Source organism: Odontomachus brunneus, unplaced genomic scaffold (genome assembly GCF_010583005.1).
Source record: "Odontomachus brunneus isolate Ranch 3 - 2012 unplaced genomic scaffold, Obru_v1 Obru_scaffold_026, whole genome shotgun sequence".
Classification (NCBI taxonomy): Eukaryota; Metazoa; Arthropoda; class Insecta; order Hymenoptera; family Formicidae; genus Odontomachus; species Odontomachus brunneus.
In genome coordinates, this window is record NW_022639476.1 from 2,516,904 (window position 1) to 2,533,776 (window position 16,873).

Below are 16,873 nucleotides of genomic sequence, written 5' to 3' on the forward strand. Positions count from 1 at the left end.
TGGATAGTAGCAGGATAAGTGCGCTTAGGCCAGTGTAATTGACGCAATATCCCTGCTGACGTACTAATTGGCAGAAAATTGTCGGGGAGAACGCATCCGTCCATCCGATCCTCGTTAACCGATCGGCCAATTAAACCTTGATACTTCTCAAGGTATCATCTTTTACACTCACGACAATCGTGGAAAATAAAAATTTGAGGAGAAACGTTTGGACGTTCGTAGAAAAAATATAACAGCGTTTTATTTAATGTCGTTTTGATACACATTGTGTTGTTTCTTAGTGCGCATGAAAAATCCAATACTCGACACAAGAACAAGCTTCTTCCAATTTCTTGTGAATTTTTTTCTTGTTGTGCAGACGTATTATTTATAGGCATTTATGAGAACGATATTGCGAATTTTCGACCTTCGCCCTGAGACAAGTGCACATGGCCAGTTTTTTGAAAACTAATCATAATTTCATAAGTCGCAGACTATTCGTTATAATTTGCACTTTTTTATTTCATAAAATAGGAAATTTTTATCTAAACAACTGCATAACGGCCCGTGAATATGAATCTATAATTATGTTGTCAAAGATCGTTAATAATTTATAGCCATAAATATAACCCTAAATTATATTAACAAACCAATATATGTGAATTTTGCGCTTAAAGAATGTTGCTTAGGGTGGTTATGGTGACATTTGTTCCGTTGGCCAACGCTGTACTGTTTGACGCATCTATCGTTATGTCCCCGACTTGAATGAGAATTACGAGATACGTAGTTATTGAGCCAATTACCTGAACAAAAAAATAGATTATTTAACAATTTGACCTTTCATTGTAATAAACGTTTAAAGACGTTTTAATCTCTGGATGTATATTTTTTAGCGGGCTTTAATCTGTCTCTGAACGTTCCAACGTTATAACGTTATGCATGCGTATATAAAGCCTTATGTAAGTCTTACCGTTTAATTATAATCATGTAAATTAAAGAATAAAGTGTAGGATTAAAATGTAAAGTAATACTTAATCCTTTATCGGGCAAGATGAAAACTGAAGATGACTTATAAAAATAGCGATATCAAGGGAAGAAAATTGAAGTAAATTTGCCGACCTTTCACGCGATTTTGCGAAAGTGTAATATATCCTTGTACGATAAAGAGCTAGTGTGTGTATGTGTGTGTGCTTTGCATTTGTGAGAGGACTTTCTATTTTAAATCTCTATCGCAAAGTTCTAAATTACATGAATCACGACTTACCCCGTGAATGAATGTGTGATCGAGAGTGAAAAAACCGCAGGCTGTGAAGACTAACGGATTCTGTATCAATTGTAAAGTGAAGTCTCGTATCTGAAAGAAAGAAGTCGACGTTAGTTTCTGTTTCGGCTTCTTGCACAATATCTTTGTGCAATGCCTCGTGTTTCGTACTGAACGTAAAGTACGACGACAATAAACTTGCCTCCGCGCGGAATTCCTTAGTGGTGGACGGCTCGTATAGTTCGCAGATTATGTCACCCGTGTTGGCCGCCTGTGAAAGTTTAATGAGATTAAACTTAGAGTACTGATTACTGATATGTATTACGAAAAAGGTCGACCATAAATTTCACTAATGTGTGCTTTAGAAGAAATTAAAATTTCTACCACCGTGATTATTATAAATGTTGAGATCGCAAAATTTCAGATTTCTGAGGTAAAATTTTTCTATGACTTTTCTTGATCGTCGTGTTAGAGTTTTTAAATCTTCGATCAATACTCACCTCGAGGCTCGCTAATGCGCACATATGATTTATAATGAAGACCTTAGATGCGTAGAAAAGAGTCCAACAGGCGAATGATATCATCTCCTGCTGCATCTCGGACTTCGGCATGTCCATCCAGTAGATCTTGTAGGCATTGTAAAGGAGAGTGGTGATGAACACGAACGATACTGTCATAGAAAGGAGGATCTGTATGCCGTACGCTTCGTTCGCCGTCCTGATACATTTGATCAATTCGAGGTGGACTTGTCTTCGTTCGGCGTGGAAAAGACAGAAATCACGTTGATTAACGTCAGCGAAATTATTTTGATATAGCAAATTTTGCGCGTTAAAGTGCAAAGCGGAGCGACGCAAGATCGAGTAGATTTCTTTCTAGATTTCTAGATTTCTGTTTGACAATTTTGACTGGAAGTAAATAGTCTATGACTATTAGTATAGTATATAGTATTTATTACCATTCAGCTATTGCCAAGAAGGGGACTTGGTTTACAACATATAATCTTATCATTTTCCACATATCTATGCATTCATCTACATCCTATGTACTATGCCTTTCCCTGTTCATTCTCCCTCGTTTAAACTTATACTTAACCTACTCTTATCCTACTATCACACTATTACAGCCACAAAAATCTCCTCCCTCCCCTTTTTCTCCTTTCTTCCTTTAGCCCCTTGTCTCTATATTCTTACCTTTTTCTTTCTCTTTCTGTACTATCTTTACTTTCTTTCTTTTAACTTCCTCTCTCTTTTTTTCCACATCTTTTTTAGAATTTTACTTTTCACTTCGTCCAATTCATTATTCCATACCCTTTCTTTTCCCTCCTTTTATTCCCCATCCAATTCCCTCAAACCATTCACTCCCTACCTCACATGTATACATAATATGCTTCATGTCATCCTGATCCTTGTCACATAACACACATTTCTTGCCTTCTTCCTCAGTCCAATATTTATTCATCAACTCCATATTACCACACCTCAGTTTAACTAGAGCTCTTACCTCATCTCCTACTTTTAATTTATCCAGATTCCCCTTTACCTAAATATTTCGGGCATTTTCCCCTCTTTCTTATCTTTTTATACCTCTTGTTGTACTTAGCCTTCATAATCCTATTTTCCTCCCATTGTTTCTGCACTTCCCTTTCCTTTTTAATAATCTCTTCTTCTATTAGTCTATGGCTATTATGTACAACTAAAACTAAATAATCAAATGGACTGCTTCGACTTTAGGTCAATTACGGATCACTCAAAATGGGCAGTCAACATTTAATTGATAACCACATTTCTCTAAATTCATCGCTAAAATGAGTTTCAATAAATCACTGCGCTTCGTATAGAAATACTCATCACATGGCCATGCTATGGAGTTTAATTTCAAGTTGCGTTATCGTGCCATCGTGACCTTATGAAAGAGCGGTGCTAAATGGGCGAAGTACTTAATTAGTAGCTTGCTCGGAAATAAGTGCGTGATAGATTGAAATAAAAATGCGTACACGGAAAAAGAGATATAGACGACTAAACATAATTCACTGTGTTAACTACTTTTTCTTTGCTGCGGGAACCAATTTCCTTGCTAGGATAACAAGAAAATCTGCTCCTGCAATAAAAAAGTAGCTAAAGTAGTAAATTATGTTTAGTTGTCCATCTGTAGCAAATTTGCTGCGTTAGCCACTTTTCTTGCTGTACGAGCAGATTTTCTTGTTATCATAGCAAAAAAATAGCAGCAAAGAAAAAGTAGCTAACGCAGCGAATTATGTTTAATTATGTCCATACATGGCAAATTAGTTTGCTTCTGCAGTAAATCCTTTTTTTCCGTGCATGTAATATGTATATGTGCGTATGGATTTGTGTGCTTACGCGTGTTCTTGAGTGTGCGAAAGCCTTTACTCGCGGGTGCAACGGAGTGAAGGATCTCACTTGACGGCCCTCATCGTGTCGGTGTTGTCCTTGGTTCTGTGCTCCTTCTGTTGCGCGGACGAGACGAAGGTCTTGTTCCATTCGTCCTTCATCTTCAGCACCCTCTTGTGTTGCGGCGAGTCGGGGGTAGTCGTTAGCATGCGTTGCAGTAAACCGTTCAACTGCTGGAATCGAATCTTCGAATATCTGCGAGTCGATGAAAGGAATCAGACATAAGGAAACGGGCTATTAAAGAATCTGCGAAAAATAATTCTGCGCATAAGTTGTGTCAGATTTTCACTCGCGAGTGCTTCCACAACACAATTAAAGACATTAACATATTCATTATTTGATGTGATTTCCAATAATTGTATCATCGCTGAAATTACCGATGATAACAATAATTTCATGGTGAATTCGAGAGCATAGAGTAAGTGCGAATCGAATAATTATCGTGAATTATCATAGGATCATGAAGATTAGTTTGAGACGTGGAAAATATTAAATTAACATTTTCTTAACGTTAATGACTGTGATGACAAAACTCATTAACTATAATTAATGAACGTCGTTTATATTCACGCGACATCGTGGTGACGCCCACCTAACCCAGTGCAGGAACGATATATCGGCCACGTAGAGCAGAGCGATGGGATAATGGGCGACGAGCATGATGATGAATCTGATGTAAAAGGGCATTTTATCCTGTTCGACCATCAGGTTGTAGTTGAGAACAGTGAAGATGGTGAATATCAGTATGACCAATACGAACGCATAGACTTGGTACAAGTACATGTTGCGGTAATTCTTGCTCAATTCCATTTGCTCAAAGGCTTTCTCGCACATGGTAATGCGCACGTACGCGACCTGCATGATCTGTGAAAAAAGATGTCATTTTGTGCAACTAATATAATACAATCACAAATAAAAATCAGAGTGTTGTATAACTTGCGACTCTGCGATTCCAAGAGACGATCACGAGGAAATACGGAGGATTTAATCACGAGTTTGAGTCAGTTTGCTGAGCGATTTGAATTCGAGTCTTTTTTGGCGTAGGAAATCTCGAGAAAGAGAGATATTGTTGTTTATTGGAACTTTTCAATTCTCTCTCTCTCTCTCTCTCTCTCTCTCTCTCTCTCTCTCTCTCAAGATTGTATTTTATTTGTGACTGAAACCTCCCGTGTATCAGAACACTATCAGAGAAAATGCTATTTGATATTAATCGAGGACGAATATAACATTAAGAGGCACGTTCTCTTTCTTTCTCACTTATCATTTAGAACTACACTCAGCGCCCACCCATTTTCATGGAGGGAAATAGACTTCAAACTCATTAGAGAATCCATCATTAAATCGTCATAATCGCGATCGCGCGAGACCTTGTGTATGTCACATTTCTTATCGATTGGTCTGAGAATAGAAAACTTGAAAATACGACGTGAATGAGGCGTAACGAGTCTTTTGCTATGCTTTTTAATAATTGTATAAAGTCACAAGAATTAGTGAAGTTTTTCCAATAAAATGAAAGAACTTAATAAAGCCACAACAATAAATTTCTACGACGTGTCGGAGTTGATCGTGTTAGAATTCTTTCACGCAATCAAGTTTTCATCTTCTCCCGAGAATAACACTAAACCACATTGATCTCTTCTTGAGTTCTACCTTTATTCTCCAAATGCCGGTAAGAATGAGGCACAGCGTCATGGCGATATTGGTGTAAAAGATCGCTTGAAACGTCTTGCTGCTGAAAGAGTTCATCCTTTCATCGTAGTCCACGTACGACATCGATACCTTTATGAGCACGCCGAAGATGATCAGGCATAATATCGAGTAGCTGACGCCGATGACCTTCCGTAGAGTCGTCGAGCTGGGTAAGTAGCCCATTCCGATGATGAAGTTGACCACGATTAGTGGTGTAATCGCTTCGTACAGTGTTTTCGGCTGGATCATCCTCGTCGCTGACCGTGGGAATTCGTCTGCGTCCCGACGATACTCGAACGACACTCCTCGCTGACCTGCGGACTCTAGGATATACACACACGCGCACACGCACTGGCGTTTATTCGAGCGGCGTGTTGCGGTCACTTGACAGCTAAGAAATGAACGATGAGTATCGTGGCTGCGTGACTTGGCGTGTGCCACGTGCGCGCACCGTCAGGAATAATGGTGCCGCGTAATGCTGCTAAGTGCTACCCCCGATAAGTGGATGGCTGGAGCAAGTACGAACAGGTGGTGGCGGCGACAGCGATCACCCGCGACTTAAGTAGACGATGCCGGCGATGGTTCGTAGGTGATGCGCCTATGTGCGTCCCAAAGGATTCGTAATCGATATTTGCCGTGTGAGTCGCGCGAAATAGCACGCACTTCGTGTGCCTTTCATTCTCGCAGTTTTACACGCGACGGAGGCGTTCTACGGAATCTCTGATGTTTCCCTATGCATGGAACGTCAAGGTGTTTCCCCGAAAGTTAGGTGATTCGAATAGGATCAAGAGGCATTTTAGCTTTTCTCTGCGAATCTCGTGAGCAGAGAACGGTTTCGCGAGAGGAAAGTTGGTCTCTCTCCTTACTTCTCAGAATTAAAATATTAATACACCTCGACTTGTCCATATTTTGTAAAAGTGCTGTCCTGCATTTACGGAACGATCTTGCTTTTATGAAAATTGCATGACCAACAAACTGTTTGTTTAATTTGCCAACGCAAATCTAAAAAAATATTGAATATGACATGGCGATAAGGGAAATATGATAGAGTTGAATTACACAAAGTTGGCGTTAAATTGTGGTAAATAATAGCTTGTATATATGACAGTGTGTGCGATGTAAAAAAAGCGATAGGTATATTGGACGCGGATAGTCTTGTAAAGTGTCAATGAAACTGTGTAAAGTATCAGAGGCACTTCGTGTACCACTTCGTTACCTAGAAATACAAATGGAAATGCCTAGAATGCCCAGGAGGCTTCATTGGCGAGGTCGATGTTGCGCTAAGCTTATCTCGTTAACGACACAAGGTAGCTTAAAAATGCAACATGACATTAATAATGTAGACTTAGTTTGCATTAATAATTAGACTTAGTTCGATTTTTGCTTTCTTCGACGGCAAATCGGCCACTTCTCACGATAGAAATGTACGAACGTTGAAACTTCAAAGAGAATTTCATTCTGGACAAAATATTTCTCTAAGTAGACAGATCTTTTTATCTATTTAGATAGATTATGTTTTAAACACAAGATTATTTCCATAGATTAATCTAATAAGGGAGCACATTTTTCATGGATTGAGTAACATTGTAATTACACAACGTGTAATTATCGCGTAATTCGGTAGTAACATTATAATTCGTGAGCAAGTATTGTAGAGTTTGAGGGGTTGTACATTCCATTATGGATCTTGATAACGGTACGAACGTTGTAGCAATAAAGGGTAATGAATGGTAAAGATCAAGATGAAATGAATACATACGTTATGTAATAACATGTACTTTTTGAATACACGTTTATACAATCGTGTAACACGTTCACAGCTGACAGCTCCTGCCACAGTTAATGTCGTAATGAACAATCAAAGGATTGAGCTAAAGCTACATTGAGAACTGCCTTACTCGAATTTTTAATTGCAAAATTGGACGAGAAAAGCTGCGAAATGATTTACTTCCTGTTTTTCGAATTACCGCGTCGCTACTTTATGGTTTCTATTTTACAAAGATATATGTTTGTATACATACATACATATATATATATATATATATATATATATATATATATATATATATATTATTGATTTTTTATACACGGAGAAATCCTATAATATATAGTTACTTGTTATCTCTAATTACTTCTAGTAATTAGTCTCTCGAATGTTTTTACTCGACTCCAGCGAATTGCTCACCTGTATCATGATAACCAAGTAAGTCGTGACAGTTTTCAAGCACTGTGAACAGCAAAAGTGTAAATATAAGTCATCAATATTTTCGTGAGCAATATTTGTTTTAAATGCAGATCTACGAACCGTGCTTAGCACTTGGTAATTCAAGGAGATACCAAACGCGAAAAAATTCACCGGGCTCTGCGATATTTGAAGACCAAACTGTTGAATCTGAAAGAACTTGTCAATTAAAATGACGATTCGTAATTCGCGGTCAATTGAAATATTAACATTGCGAATAGACCTCTTCTTGTATTTCGATATCCTCGCAGAACTTGTAAATCGCGTGAATGATCTCGGTAGTTTTCTTTCCCTGCACGATGAATAAATGTCATCAATTTAAAAAATCACATAATATGTAATCAGGAAACGGCGCGCGGAACGACTCACCTCGTTGGTCGCATTCTTACAAACACGAGTTATAAAAATGATCTTTACAACTTCAATTATCCCCATCGTGATTACAACAGATGCTTCATCCAAGAAGCTGTTGTTATAGTTGGTTTTCTGTTGCATGAAATGGATGTACAAATTATATAAACTTCCAGTGATGTACATAATGGATATTGCGATTTCCGAAGCGATTTGCATGCCGAAGTTGCTGCACAACGTTTTTGATACTCTGCACAATTCCAGATGTACCTGTCTGAAAAATGTCCAAATGACAAAAGCAAATGTATAAGACATAAAACATGTAAAACTAATTTTATTTTTAGGTATAGCAACGGCAAATTCATGGCGGCTTCAAGATCGGTTTTTTCGCATTGCAAAAATTACAAAAGTAAATATTACAAAAAAATTATATTTTATTTATAGAATCTATACTGTTCCTCTTTATCTCTTTTATTTTAATATTTTACCATAATTTGTACTCACTTGATCGTTTGCAACAAGTGTCGGCGTTGTTGGCATCCTGCGTTTATAACGGATCTCCGGATCGAGTTATCCCCGGTTTGGCTTCCGGATTGACTCTGAAGTTCCATCTGGAACTGCTTTTGGAGTTGAGACGGAAGGCGAGACTGAGTGCGCGATTTCACAGCATTACGTTTTTTCAATATAGAACTTCGTATTCGGGACTGCAGCTGCCGATTCACCTGCGACAACACCTTTATAGAAAGAATGTGCTTGTGCTGCTTGGCGTCCATCATATTAGCGTAATCCTCTGCAGCAAAGAGACCCAGTTTCATTCCTTCCGTCGTTGACAAAGCCGCGCCTTCGCTCAGGAGTTCATTAACTAATTTGAATTTCATTTGCAGACATCTGCAATTGCAATATCAGGTATCGTTACTTCACTCTTCATCTTTTAATCGAAGGATCTAATACCATTTCTCCTCGCGTTTCTTTGCAAACGAGCAATGAGCTGAAACTTACCGACTACCAGCATGAAAAAATTGCACATAAAAAGCGACTTTATATATATTAATTTAGTTCTTAAATGAGTACTACTTTTTAGATATATTAACTGGTTAAGTGATTTTAATTCGAAGTAGATCGCTGCAAAGTCGGCCCACTCACTTCACGAATATTGTGAATTCCAAGACGACGATAAAACTGATGTTTATTCCATATATCTGATCCATCATTAGCCAACTCGTAGTTTCTGTATCCACGCATAATTGCAAAATCAGCACGATGCTTAAGATGCCGTTGTATAAGAACCAGATGATTATAATGCCGATCGTCAAGAAATATATTTCTCTGTAGCTAAACATTGATCCAAGTTGTCGCAATGTCTCGTCGACTTGGGCGATTTTTCTATAGCAGTCGTTGAGTCTCTGCGAACGCCAATTTGTACGGATAAATGTAGACGAAGCCTCTTTCTTAGGGGAAGGGACAATTTACTAACGCACCCTTCTATATGTTTTTCACGGTCGACTTGAACATAATTATACGAAGAAAATCGAAGAATCGTTATACTCACTCACCTTCGTGTAGAACCAACTAAGGACCATTTCACACGTGACGAAGAAAGCTTTCACGTACACCATTAATTGGTACAAGACATATTCCAGCTTTAACAGCTTGATGTGCGCGTAGAATTTATGCTGCTCGTTTGCAGCCACGCAGAAAATGCAGAATAGGATCAGGAGATAGATCAGGCTGAGCACGGTGCCTGATTTTCCTCGAGGATACTGAAAAGCACGAAGTCCTAACAGATACTTCAGACTCGTCAGCGACGCCATCGCGTCGGACAGGTGTTTCGGGGTAGCCGACAGTAGTTTCATCTCGAACAGCCTTTCCTTTTTTTCTTTGCACGAAAATGCACTCGCGATCCTCGATTAGCCGCTGGCGTGACGAGATACACGAAGTAAGAAATCAGCAGGCATGGTCGATAGATTAACTGCCGCAGAACTCATTCACGAATAATAATTCTTTCTTAAGATAACCAATCAAGAAGATCATCGAAGATCGCAGGAAGCTCAAATAATTCTTTTCTTTCCCACGGATAGTTCCTCGTAAATCTTCGTGTCGACTGCTCATCGCCCGAGGACAGAATAAGAAAGAGAGAGAGAGAATGTTTTAGAGAAATTCAGATGAAATCATTGATTGATACGTCACACACATTCGAAAGTGCATGCACTCGTCTCTCTTTTCTGATATTCAAATTAAATTAATCCATACACATACACACACACACACACACAAACACACATACACGATCGATGAAATTGTACAATGCATTACGTTTTATGAAGTTGTTCCGCAGTAGTCGACAGTCACGTCGAATCAGACAGCGATGTAACGCTCACTATTGTACTTCACTGCACTCCTCATTTGTTTTATAGGAGCACGTCGACAGTCGTCTATCCTTTGTCGAGTGGCTGAGAAGCGCGCGCGTGCCCATAAGTGATTATTACGACAAGCGGACGCGCGCTGCAGACGACTCGCAATGGTCATTGGAAGGATATATCGTGTCGGCAGAGTCAAGTTCCTGCAGAGAAAAGGGGTAATTCGTTGTACAAACACGCGCATGGCTCTCGTCTTAACGCGAGCACACGTATGCGTGTGTATGTGCAAAAAGGTGTTCGGCTCAAAGACGGCCGAACGATAATCACCGGGATGATAATTATAGTATACGTCTATCGCGCACGTAGACTTTTATTACATCGGACAATAAAGACAGACAGACGTAAATTAATTCAAAGGGGCGATCGCGCTTGAGATCGAATCGGTCTCGGTGTGTTTATCAGTTCGAATGTCACGTTGGTAGAAGATATTGTACTTCGCGGATCGACGCCGGTGTTACTTGACCGTATAAATCGGATAATAACTGAAGAATTACTTCGCTGCAAGATATATCAAATGTAAATATATGTATGTATTAAAATACGGCGCTACACAACTCTTCCATAAAGATAATTACATCTGCGTAGGAAGTTTCACGTCACCTTTATTCCCGGGGAATAGTCGAGTTATTATCTCCCCGGGCGAAGAGAAGTCAAAGGATCGCTGCGTATCGAGAAAAACATAATGTGAGAGAATTTCTTTCTCTATAATTTATTTCCCGCTCGAGAATATGATACGTCGCGTCGTGAGCCACGTGTCAATTGCGCGTCGCATCTTTTTAATTTAATTATTTAAAATTTAATATTACGTAATATCTTGTATAATGCAGCTAGATTATTAGTTAAGGATAAAGCGGAGCTTGATAGCATTCATAAAAGTAATTGATCACAAAGGAGAGGCGATTAATTGAACAGAAAAGGAACTGATAAATAAAAATTGTTTCTATCATTCGACAATAACAAAGTAAATTTTGTTTGTCTACAATCGACTAATTTTTTTAATCGATCTATCTGCGGAACAAACAAACGTACAATACAAACTCCTTTGTGTCATTGACTCGTGTCGCTATTGTCACATTCGTCTACTTGAGTCCCATTATAACCTTTTTACATAATTGTTGCGAAAGGTTCGTAAGATAACGTGGAGTCTTCAATATCACTTCAACGCGATAATAATATTATGAGTAGTTTATAAAGTTCGTTTTCATTATAATGTTATCTTCATCTTGCTCGTTCAGAATCAAAAATGGGATCCGCGCGACAGCAACGTCCACTTTGCTACATCGAATATCATAAAAGAGAATACAGAATTTTCGTGATCAATCTTATTTATTAATCAGGTCGGGAAAGATGTTGAATTCGAACACGTTGAGTTTGGACAGTTCACATTCTATCTCACAGAAGGGTTCCTTCTGTTCTAATCTATCCATTTATTTGCTCTCCTTACTTTCCTTTTTTTCAAATGGGAGAGCGAGAAAGCCAATTTCGTTCGCAAGGTAATCAATCTTGCGTGGATCTCAAAGCTAGATCGAATCGCGCGATTGCGCCCGAGAGGAGCGAGAAAACGACGGGAAACGAGAAGCTCGAACGAATCCAAGAGGCGACGATCCGTGAAGTTGGCCTCCTCTGCAATTCCATTCTTTTTCACTTAGCTCAAGCCGTGTAATCGTCGGCGATCGGCCAAACGGCGACGATGACGACGACGACGACGACGACGACTGTCGAGGGTAGCAGAATTTGGAAGAACGCGAAGGGGCAGAAGTCCCATGGGGGCAGAGTTGCTCGCTCCATTGTCCCGAGGTGGCTCACTAATCCTCGGCATCGAATAGGCTCGAAAGTATCGACGGCTGCAAGGCGATAAATAGTCACAAGAACGCGCAGGATGCAGCTCGGCATCAATATTGCGCCCTTGAGCGGTCATTTTCGAGTCGGACCCGTCGAACGACGACGGATTTCCGCGCTTCTCAGTTGACGACGAAGAAAGCTCAAGCTTGCAGAACGTGATTCAGGTAAGCGATGTAGCAGATCGCCAGGCGAAGTATCTCGATCTTCGAGAGCTTCTTGTCCGGTGGTAAGGTCGGTAGCAATTTCCGCAATTCCGCGAACGCCAAGTTGAAGGCTTCCACTCTGACTCTCTCTCTGTCGGAAGGTGTAGACAATAAATGTCGAAATTAACAAATAGATGTGAAAGTGTGAGCTGCGACGATAACAAGTGAATGTAGAGACTCTATGAAAATATTTTGAGTGTTTCAATAAAATTAGAGAATTAACAACGTAATTACACTTTATTCTACGTCGTCGTGCTCGCCTTATTGAATTTTAAATTAAAGACCGAGAGAACGTTGTAATTCCAGTTGAGAAGACAATCGACCTTCAAACGTTTCGATGAAAAATGAAATAGCCAGGACAAACTTCTACCCGTTCATTATTCACATTTACACGAAATTCTCCGATTCTGCGCTGATCGCGGCCTCACCTCGTGGCATGTGCGGTTCGATACTTCTGGGTAGCTCTTCTTCTCCTGCGTCTCTCCTCCCTCGACAAGGTGCCCGAGACAGGAGCACCTACCCCGTTCACGACAACGCCGTGGCCGCCGTTTGCCATCGAGACCGCCCTGTCCTCGCTCATGAAATCGCAGTTGAAGCTCTTCATGTGCTCTGCGACTCGAGGATGCTGTTTTTTTTTTCAAGGAAACTCGTTGCGGCGCGTCGTGAAAGATTCTCCTCTCACCTTTATCGCGACAGAAGATTCAGCTCGCGGGACGCAACTGTTCGAAACGCAATCTGGTGTTCCATCTGTCACGTGGCTGAAATTACGGACCAAAAATAAAACAGCCAAATAGAGTTTCTTAATTGTCTTCCTGTACATGTGTTAATTTTAGCCTCCTGCCTTTTCATATTTATCCCGAAATGTAGACTATCGGTGAGAAAGTGTTATTAATGAGGGTATAATTATTCACAACTGTCGCGGAAATTTCACGATTCTTCCCTAATGCGTTGGAACTTGAGTTTGTAATAATATTGTACGATGTATATAAATAATAATATACGTAAATAATCAAATTTATCGCGGCTGGGTGACCTCGGGGAATCGAGAAATATGACACAAAAGGGTTGGCTTTGTGTTTCCGTACATCGGCCCTTTGTTCGACGATAATTGACCAGTCAAATATTTGTCGAGCAGCTCACGTAACAGAATTATTGCCGCGAAAGAGGATAAAGACGGAAACTCGCCGAGTTACTCGCAACTGCCGAAGCGGAATTTTACGCTAATAACTCCTCCGGATTCTTGCCACACGTATAAAGAAGAAGAGGACGCGAAGTCGCGAGCTCATTTCCGGGGTTACCCTAATTCCGTTGCGTTTCCGCTCAAAACGATCGTTTCGACGTCGATTTGTGGGAAAGGCGTTGCATAATTGACAGCGAGACGCAGTTCGCGCTCCGCGTAAACGACGCGTTCTTCATCAAGTATTGACGAAAAACAACCCCGGAGTCCCGTTCGATCTGATTCTCAATGGTAAACCAGCGATTTGTATGGACGCTCACCTCCGCGTCTTTCTTGAATATTTTAGAGAGAATCGCCAGATTTTTCGCGCGACAAGCTCCTCTCGGACGCTGCCTGTAATATTTATCGCGCGACACAGTTCCTTCCAGTATCAAATCGATACGATCTCTTTTGCATTTTTTATCCTTATGACACGTGATAGACTTCCTTTTCGTTTGAAATCTTCCCGATTTAAACTTTACTTTAAATCACACAGTGTTCAACATTTCGACTTTATTTCTTCTCTGAGATTCTCCGCGAGATTTTTCAAACAATATATTATGAGCGCCGATTATTGCCTATCATTATTTAATAATTATGTCTTTATTTGTTCATTTATATCACTTCAAATTATAGTTCAACGTTTCGGCTTCGTTCTTGGGATCTTCTCGGAAATTTTCAAATTCACGTTCTCAAATAAAATCTTTCAAACGTGTATAGTTATTCGTCAGTATTTAACAATTTTTACCATATAACTTAATGTATTTACCACCTTTAGATCATAGTTAAATATACTGACTTTGTTTTTGTCATCTTCTCTGAATTCATTGCGTTCTCAAACAGCATCTTACGAACGCGGGTTGTTGTCTACTACTATTTAATAATTATACGTCTTTATTCACTGGTTTGTCACTTCTGTTGTTGGCAAAATCTCCCCTGAGATTCTTCACGTTCTCAAACATCGTGTCACAAACGCGGACTGTTATCTACCACTATTTAATAGCTAACATATCATTTTAATTTACTCATCTACTACTCACCATTGAGAACAGCTTTCCAAATCGCCAAATTCCTCACGTGGTCTGAGAGGGCATCACTCTTTTCACTGCGCGATTAAACTTATATCCGCCGATTAAACAATCGCGCACAGAATCTCCCGCGCGCACAATCACAATCACCACTGCGGAATCGGCACTTGTTCGTTCCCTATCAATATCAGCACAAATCCGCGCGGCTTTCACGAAATATTTCACCGCGCTAAGTCGCCCGCTCGTCTATCGAACCGCGATTATGCCGATTACGTCGATCATTAGCCTCATCCGCGGCGACGAGATCGCTTCTGGCAACATCTCGATCTCCGGCTTCGGCGAGATCGTCAGCGGAGGCGACGGCGGCAGAATCCCTGGTCGGAAAAACCGGGAAGAGTGAGCTTGATTACACGTTGTCGTAAGGGGACAGGGGTAGTTTCATCCCCCGTAACCACGCCCTTGGTCCCGGCGCCGCAGCCTCCCTTGTCGTCCCGTTTCCCCAGCATCCCTGACAGCATCCCTGGAGTTCGCCAATCGACGATCGAGGAACACCACGGTGAACCCGCCCCGACACCTGACGCCGCGTCGCCATTCCGCTACATTTCGTAGTAATTTTCACGTGACAGTATTTTACGGCTTGCCGGGCCGTTTTATCGATCATTCGACGTGCCGCCCGCTGAAACACGGGTTTTCGGGCAGAAGAAAAAGCTTTGGTTTTGTACTGCTGTAGATATGACGGATGAGAGCGGTTGCGTCTTGACGTCGAATGCGCGAAAAAGAACAACGTGCATGTTCCAATTTTGATTATTTTATCCTAAGCGAACCCCTTGTCCTCTCCGCCCATGTTAATGTCGAGGTCTTTCGTTTTGGACTTTGCCATTTCGCGAGTCTTTTTAATTACTGATGATCAGTATCGTCCGCCACGTACAGACGTCAATGGGACGACCATCCTTCGTCGCGACAGTGATAAAATCGAAATGTTGTTTGAGGCAAAGTGATAAGCCGCGAGTCTTAATTGAGAATATTCGACTGTATTATCAAAAGCACGGAAATACAAACTGGTTACGAGTTTTTTAATAGTCTACAATCTCACTGTCTATATCTATATTTCGTTAGTCTATATTTCACTGAATTTTTACTTCAATAAAAATGTTGCTCCTAATTCTATTGATCAGAATATATAATATTATATATATCATATTAATTATAATATAATATATATCATATTAATTGTCGCATTTGCAAGAGAGACTGAAACGCTGATTAATATATCTATTGACGATTAGGTTACTAAAGAACAAATTAATTGAATATTAATTTCTACGATAAATATCTTATAAACGACGAAAAGCTGCTTTTTAGAAGAGCATGGCTTTCGTAACTTCAATGTAATACTTCAAGCGCGCTTTCTACAAGTGAAAATGTCGAGGAAGAAGGATAGTAAACCGAGGGTGGGTTTATCGAAGCAGTATGGATTTCTTTGGAGGATCAGGTGGTAAACGGGTCACATCTGCGCCGTCCAACTATACTAATAATCACAGTCGCATCCACCATTACAAAATACTCCGATGTAAAGTCAGTAATTGTTTGTTCCACGTGTCAAAGTGTGTATCTAAAATCTTTTGTATTATGGAAGGTCGTATAATGTGATTGAAAACTTATCAGTCGCACTCTAATGAAATTTTATAGGAAGAATTTGTGCAAGAATTAATGTAATGTGTTTATAAAAGTTTGTATTATGTAGAAACAACTGAAATTAAAAGGAGAATTCGGATTTCATTTAAATTTTCAAGATAAAAAAAGAGAACGGGACAAAAAGAAATAAAAATTTGTCTCTTATTTCAACCGAATATGAATTTTATTTCAATCCAATTTTAATGTTAGTCAACTACTAACTTTTCTTTCTACCCGTCTATTCCGCTCATTTTGGAAACTACGGCAAAATCACATTTCTCTTAACATCTTTTCTCAAGTTTGCTCGCTCACGTGGCTTGAACGGGTTCGAAAAAGAACGAAGAGCAACGTCTGCACCCCTCTCATCCCTCTAAAACGCAAAAATTCCCCGCGAAACCCGTAATCATGCAAATTGGTTAATCGGACTTCAATCTATTTTCAATCCGACGGGGTGCCGCGTGCAAACAACACCCACTGCAGAAATTGTACGCGAGGGGTTTGACACGTGCGGCTGGAAGCTGCGGTGAGGAATCGTGCGCGTGTTCACAGCTACGGCCCGATTT

At 40.1% G+C, this 16,873-nt stretch overlaps 3 protein-coding genes across 4 annotated transcripts; all 3 read right to left on the reverse strand.

The window, feature by feature from the left end:
* Window positions 1-258: 258 nt before the first annotated feature.
* On the reverse strand, window positions 259-5,850 carry LOC116842690 (putative gustatory receptor 28a). The gene is made up of 7 exons (XM_032812247.1): window positions 5,299-5,850; window positions 4,241-4,512; window positions 3,658-3,843; window positions 1,741-1,990; window positions 1,443-1,511; window positions 1,244-1,333; window positions 259-782 (listed from the first exon to the last, which is right to left on the reverse strand). Exons 1-7 carry the CDS (start codon window positions 5,584-5,586, stop codon window positions 651-653), a joined length of 1,287 nt encoding a protein of 428 aa, XP_032668138.1. The 5' UTR covers window positions 5,587-5,850; the 3' UTR covers window positions 259-650.
* Window positions 5,851-6,902: 1,052 nt separating this feature from the next.
* Window positions 6,903-10,553, reverse strand: LOC116842687. Its single transcript, XM_032812244.1, has 8 exons — window positions 10,244-10,553; window positions 9,484-10,031; window positions 9,074-9,333; window positions 8,435-8,818; window positions 7,949-8,204; window positions 7,803-7,871; window positions 7,643-7,729; window positions 6,903-7,564 (listed from the first exon to the last, which is right to left on the reverse strand). The coding sequence occupies exons 2-8, from the start codon at window positions 9,781-9,783 to the stop codon at window positions 7,472-7,474; spliced, it is 1,449 nt and encodes a 482-aa protein (XP_032668135.1). The 5' UTR covers window positions 9,784-10,031; window positions 10,244-10,553; the 3' UTR covers window positions 6,903-7,471.
* A 125-nt stretch (window positions 10,554-10,678) lies between these two features.
* On the reverse strand, window positions 10,679-16,664 carry LOC116842688 (helix-loop-helix protein 1-like). Of its 2 annotated transcripts, XM_032812246.1 has the most exons (4): window positions 16,650-16,664; window positions 14,649-14,944; window positions 12,821-13,150; window positions 10,679-12,483 (listed from the first exon to the last, which is right to left on the reverse strand). In XM_032812246.1, the coding sequence occupies exons 3-4, from the start codon at window positions 12,994-12,996 to the stop codon at window positions 12,330-12,332; spliced, it is 330 nt and encodes a 109-aa protein (XP_032668137.1). In that variant the 5' UTR covers window positions 12,997-13,150; window positions 14,649-14,944; window positions 16,650-16,664; the 3' UTR covers window positions 10,679-12,329. The 2 variants fall into 2 exon arrangements, with proteins under 2 accessions (XP_032668137.1, XP_032668136.1); XM_032812245.1 differs by lacking the exon at window positions 16,650-16,664 and having other exon boundaries at window positions 14,649-15,012.
* Between the last annotated feature and the right edge of the window lie 209 nt (window positions 16,665-16,873).

Excerpts from the sequence above, each read along its gene's own strand:
- LOC116842690 (XM_032812247.1), bottom strand. The coding sequence starts at position 5,586 with ATGATCCAGCCGAAAACACTGTACGAAGCGATTACACCACTAATCGTG. Across the intron at positions 1,512-1,740 it reads GCGCATTAGCGAGCCTCGAG|GCGGCCAACACGGGTGACAT; the intron begins GTGAGTATTGAT and ends AAACTTTCACAG. Across the intron at positions 1,334-1,442 it reads CTAAGGAATTCCGCGCGGAG|ATACGAGACTTCACTTTACA; the intron begins GCAAGTTTATTG and ends TCTTTCTTTCAG.
- LOC116842687 (XM_032812244.1), bottom strand. The coding sequence starts at position 9,783 with ATGAAACTACTGTCGGCTACCCCGAAACACCTGTCCGACGCGATGGCG. Across the intron at positions 8,819-9,073 it reads GAATTCACAATATTCGTGAA|ATGTCTGCAAATGAAATTCA; the intron begins GTGAGTGGGCCG and ends TTGCAATTGCAG. Across the intron at positions 7,730-7,802 it reads ATATCGAAATACAAGAAGAG|ATTCAACAGTTTGGTCTTCA; the intron begins GTCTATTCGCAA and ends AAGTTCTTTCAG.
- LOC116842688 (XM_032812246.1), bottom strand. The coding sequence starts at position 12,996 with ATGAAGAGCTTCAACTGCGATTTCATGAGCGAGGACAGGGCGGTCTCG. Across the intron at positions 12,484-12,820 it reads CGAACCGCACATGCCACGAG|AGAGAGAGTCAGAGTGGAAG; the intron begins GTGAGGCCGCGA and ends ACCTTCCGACAG.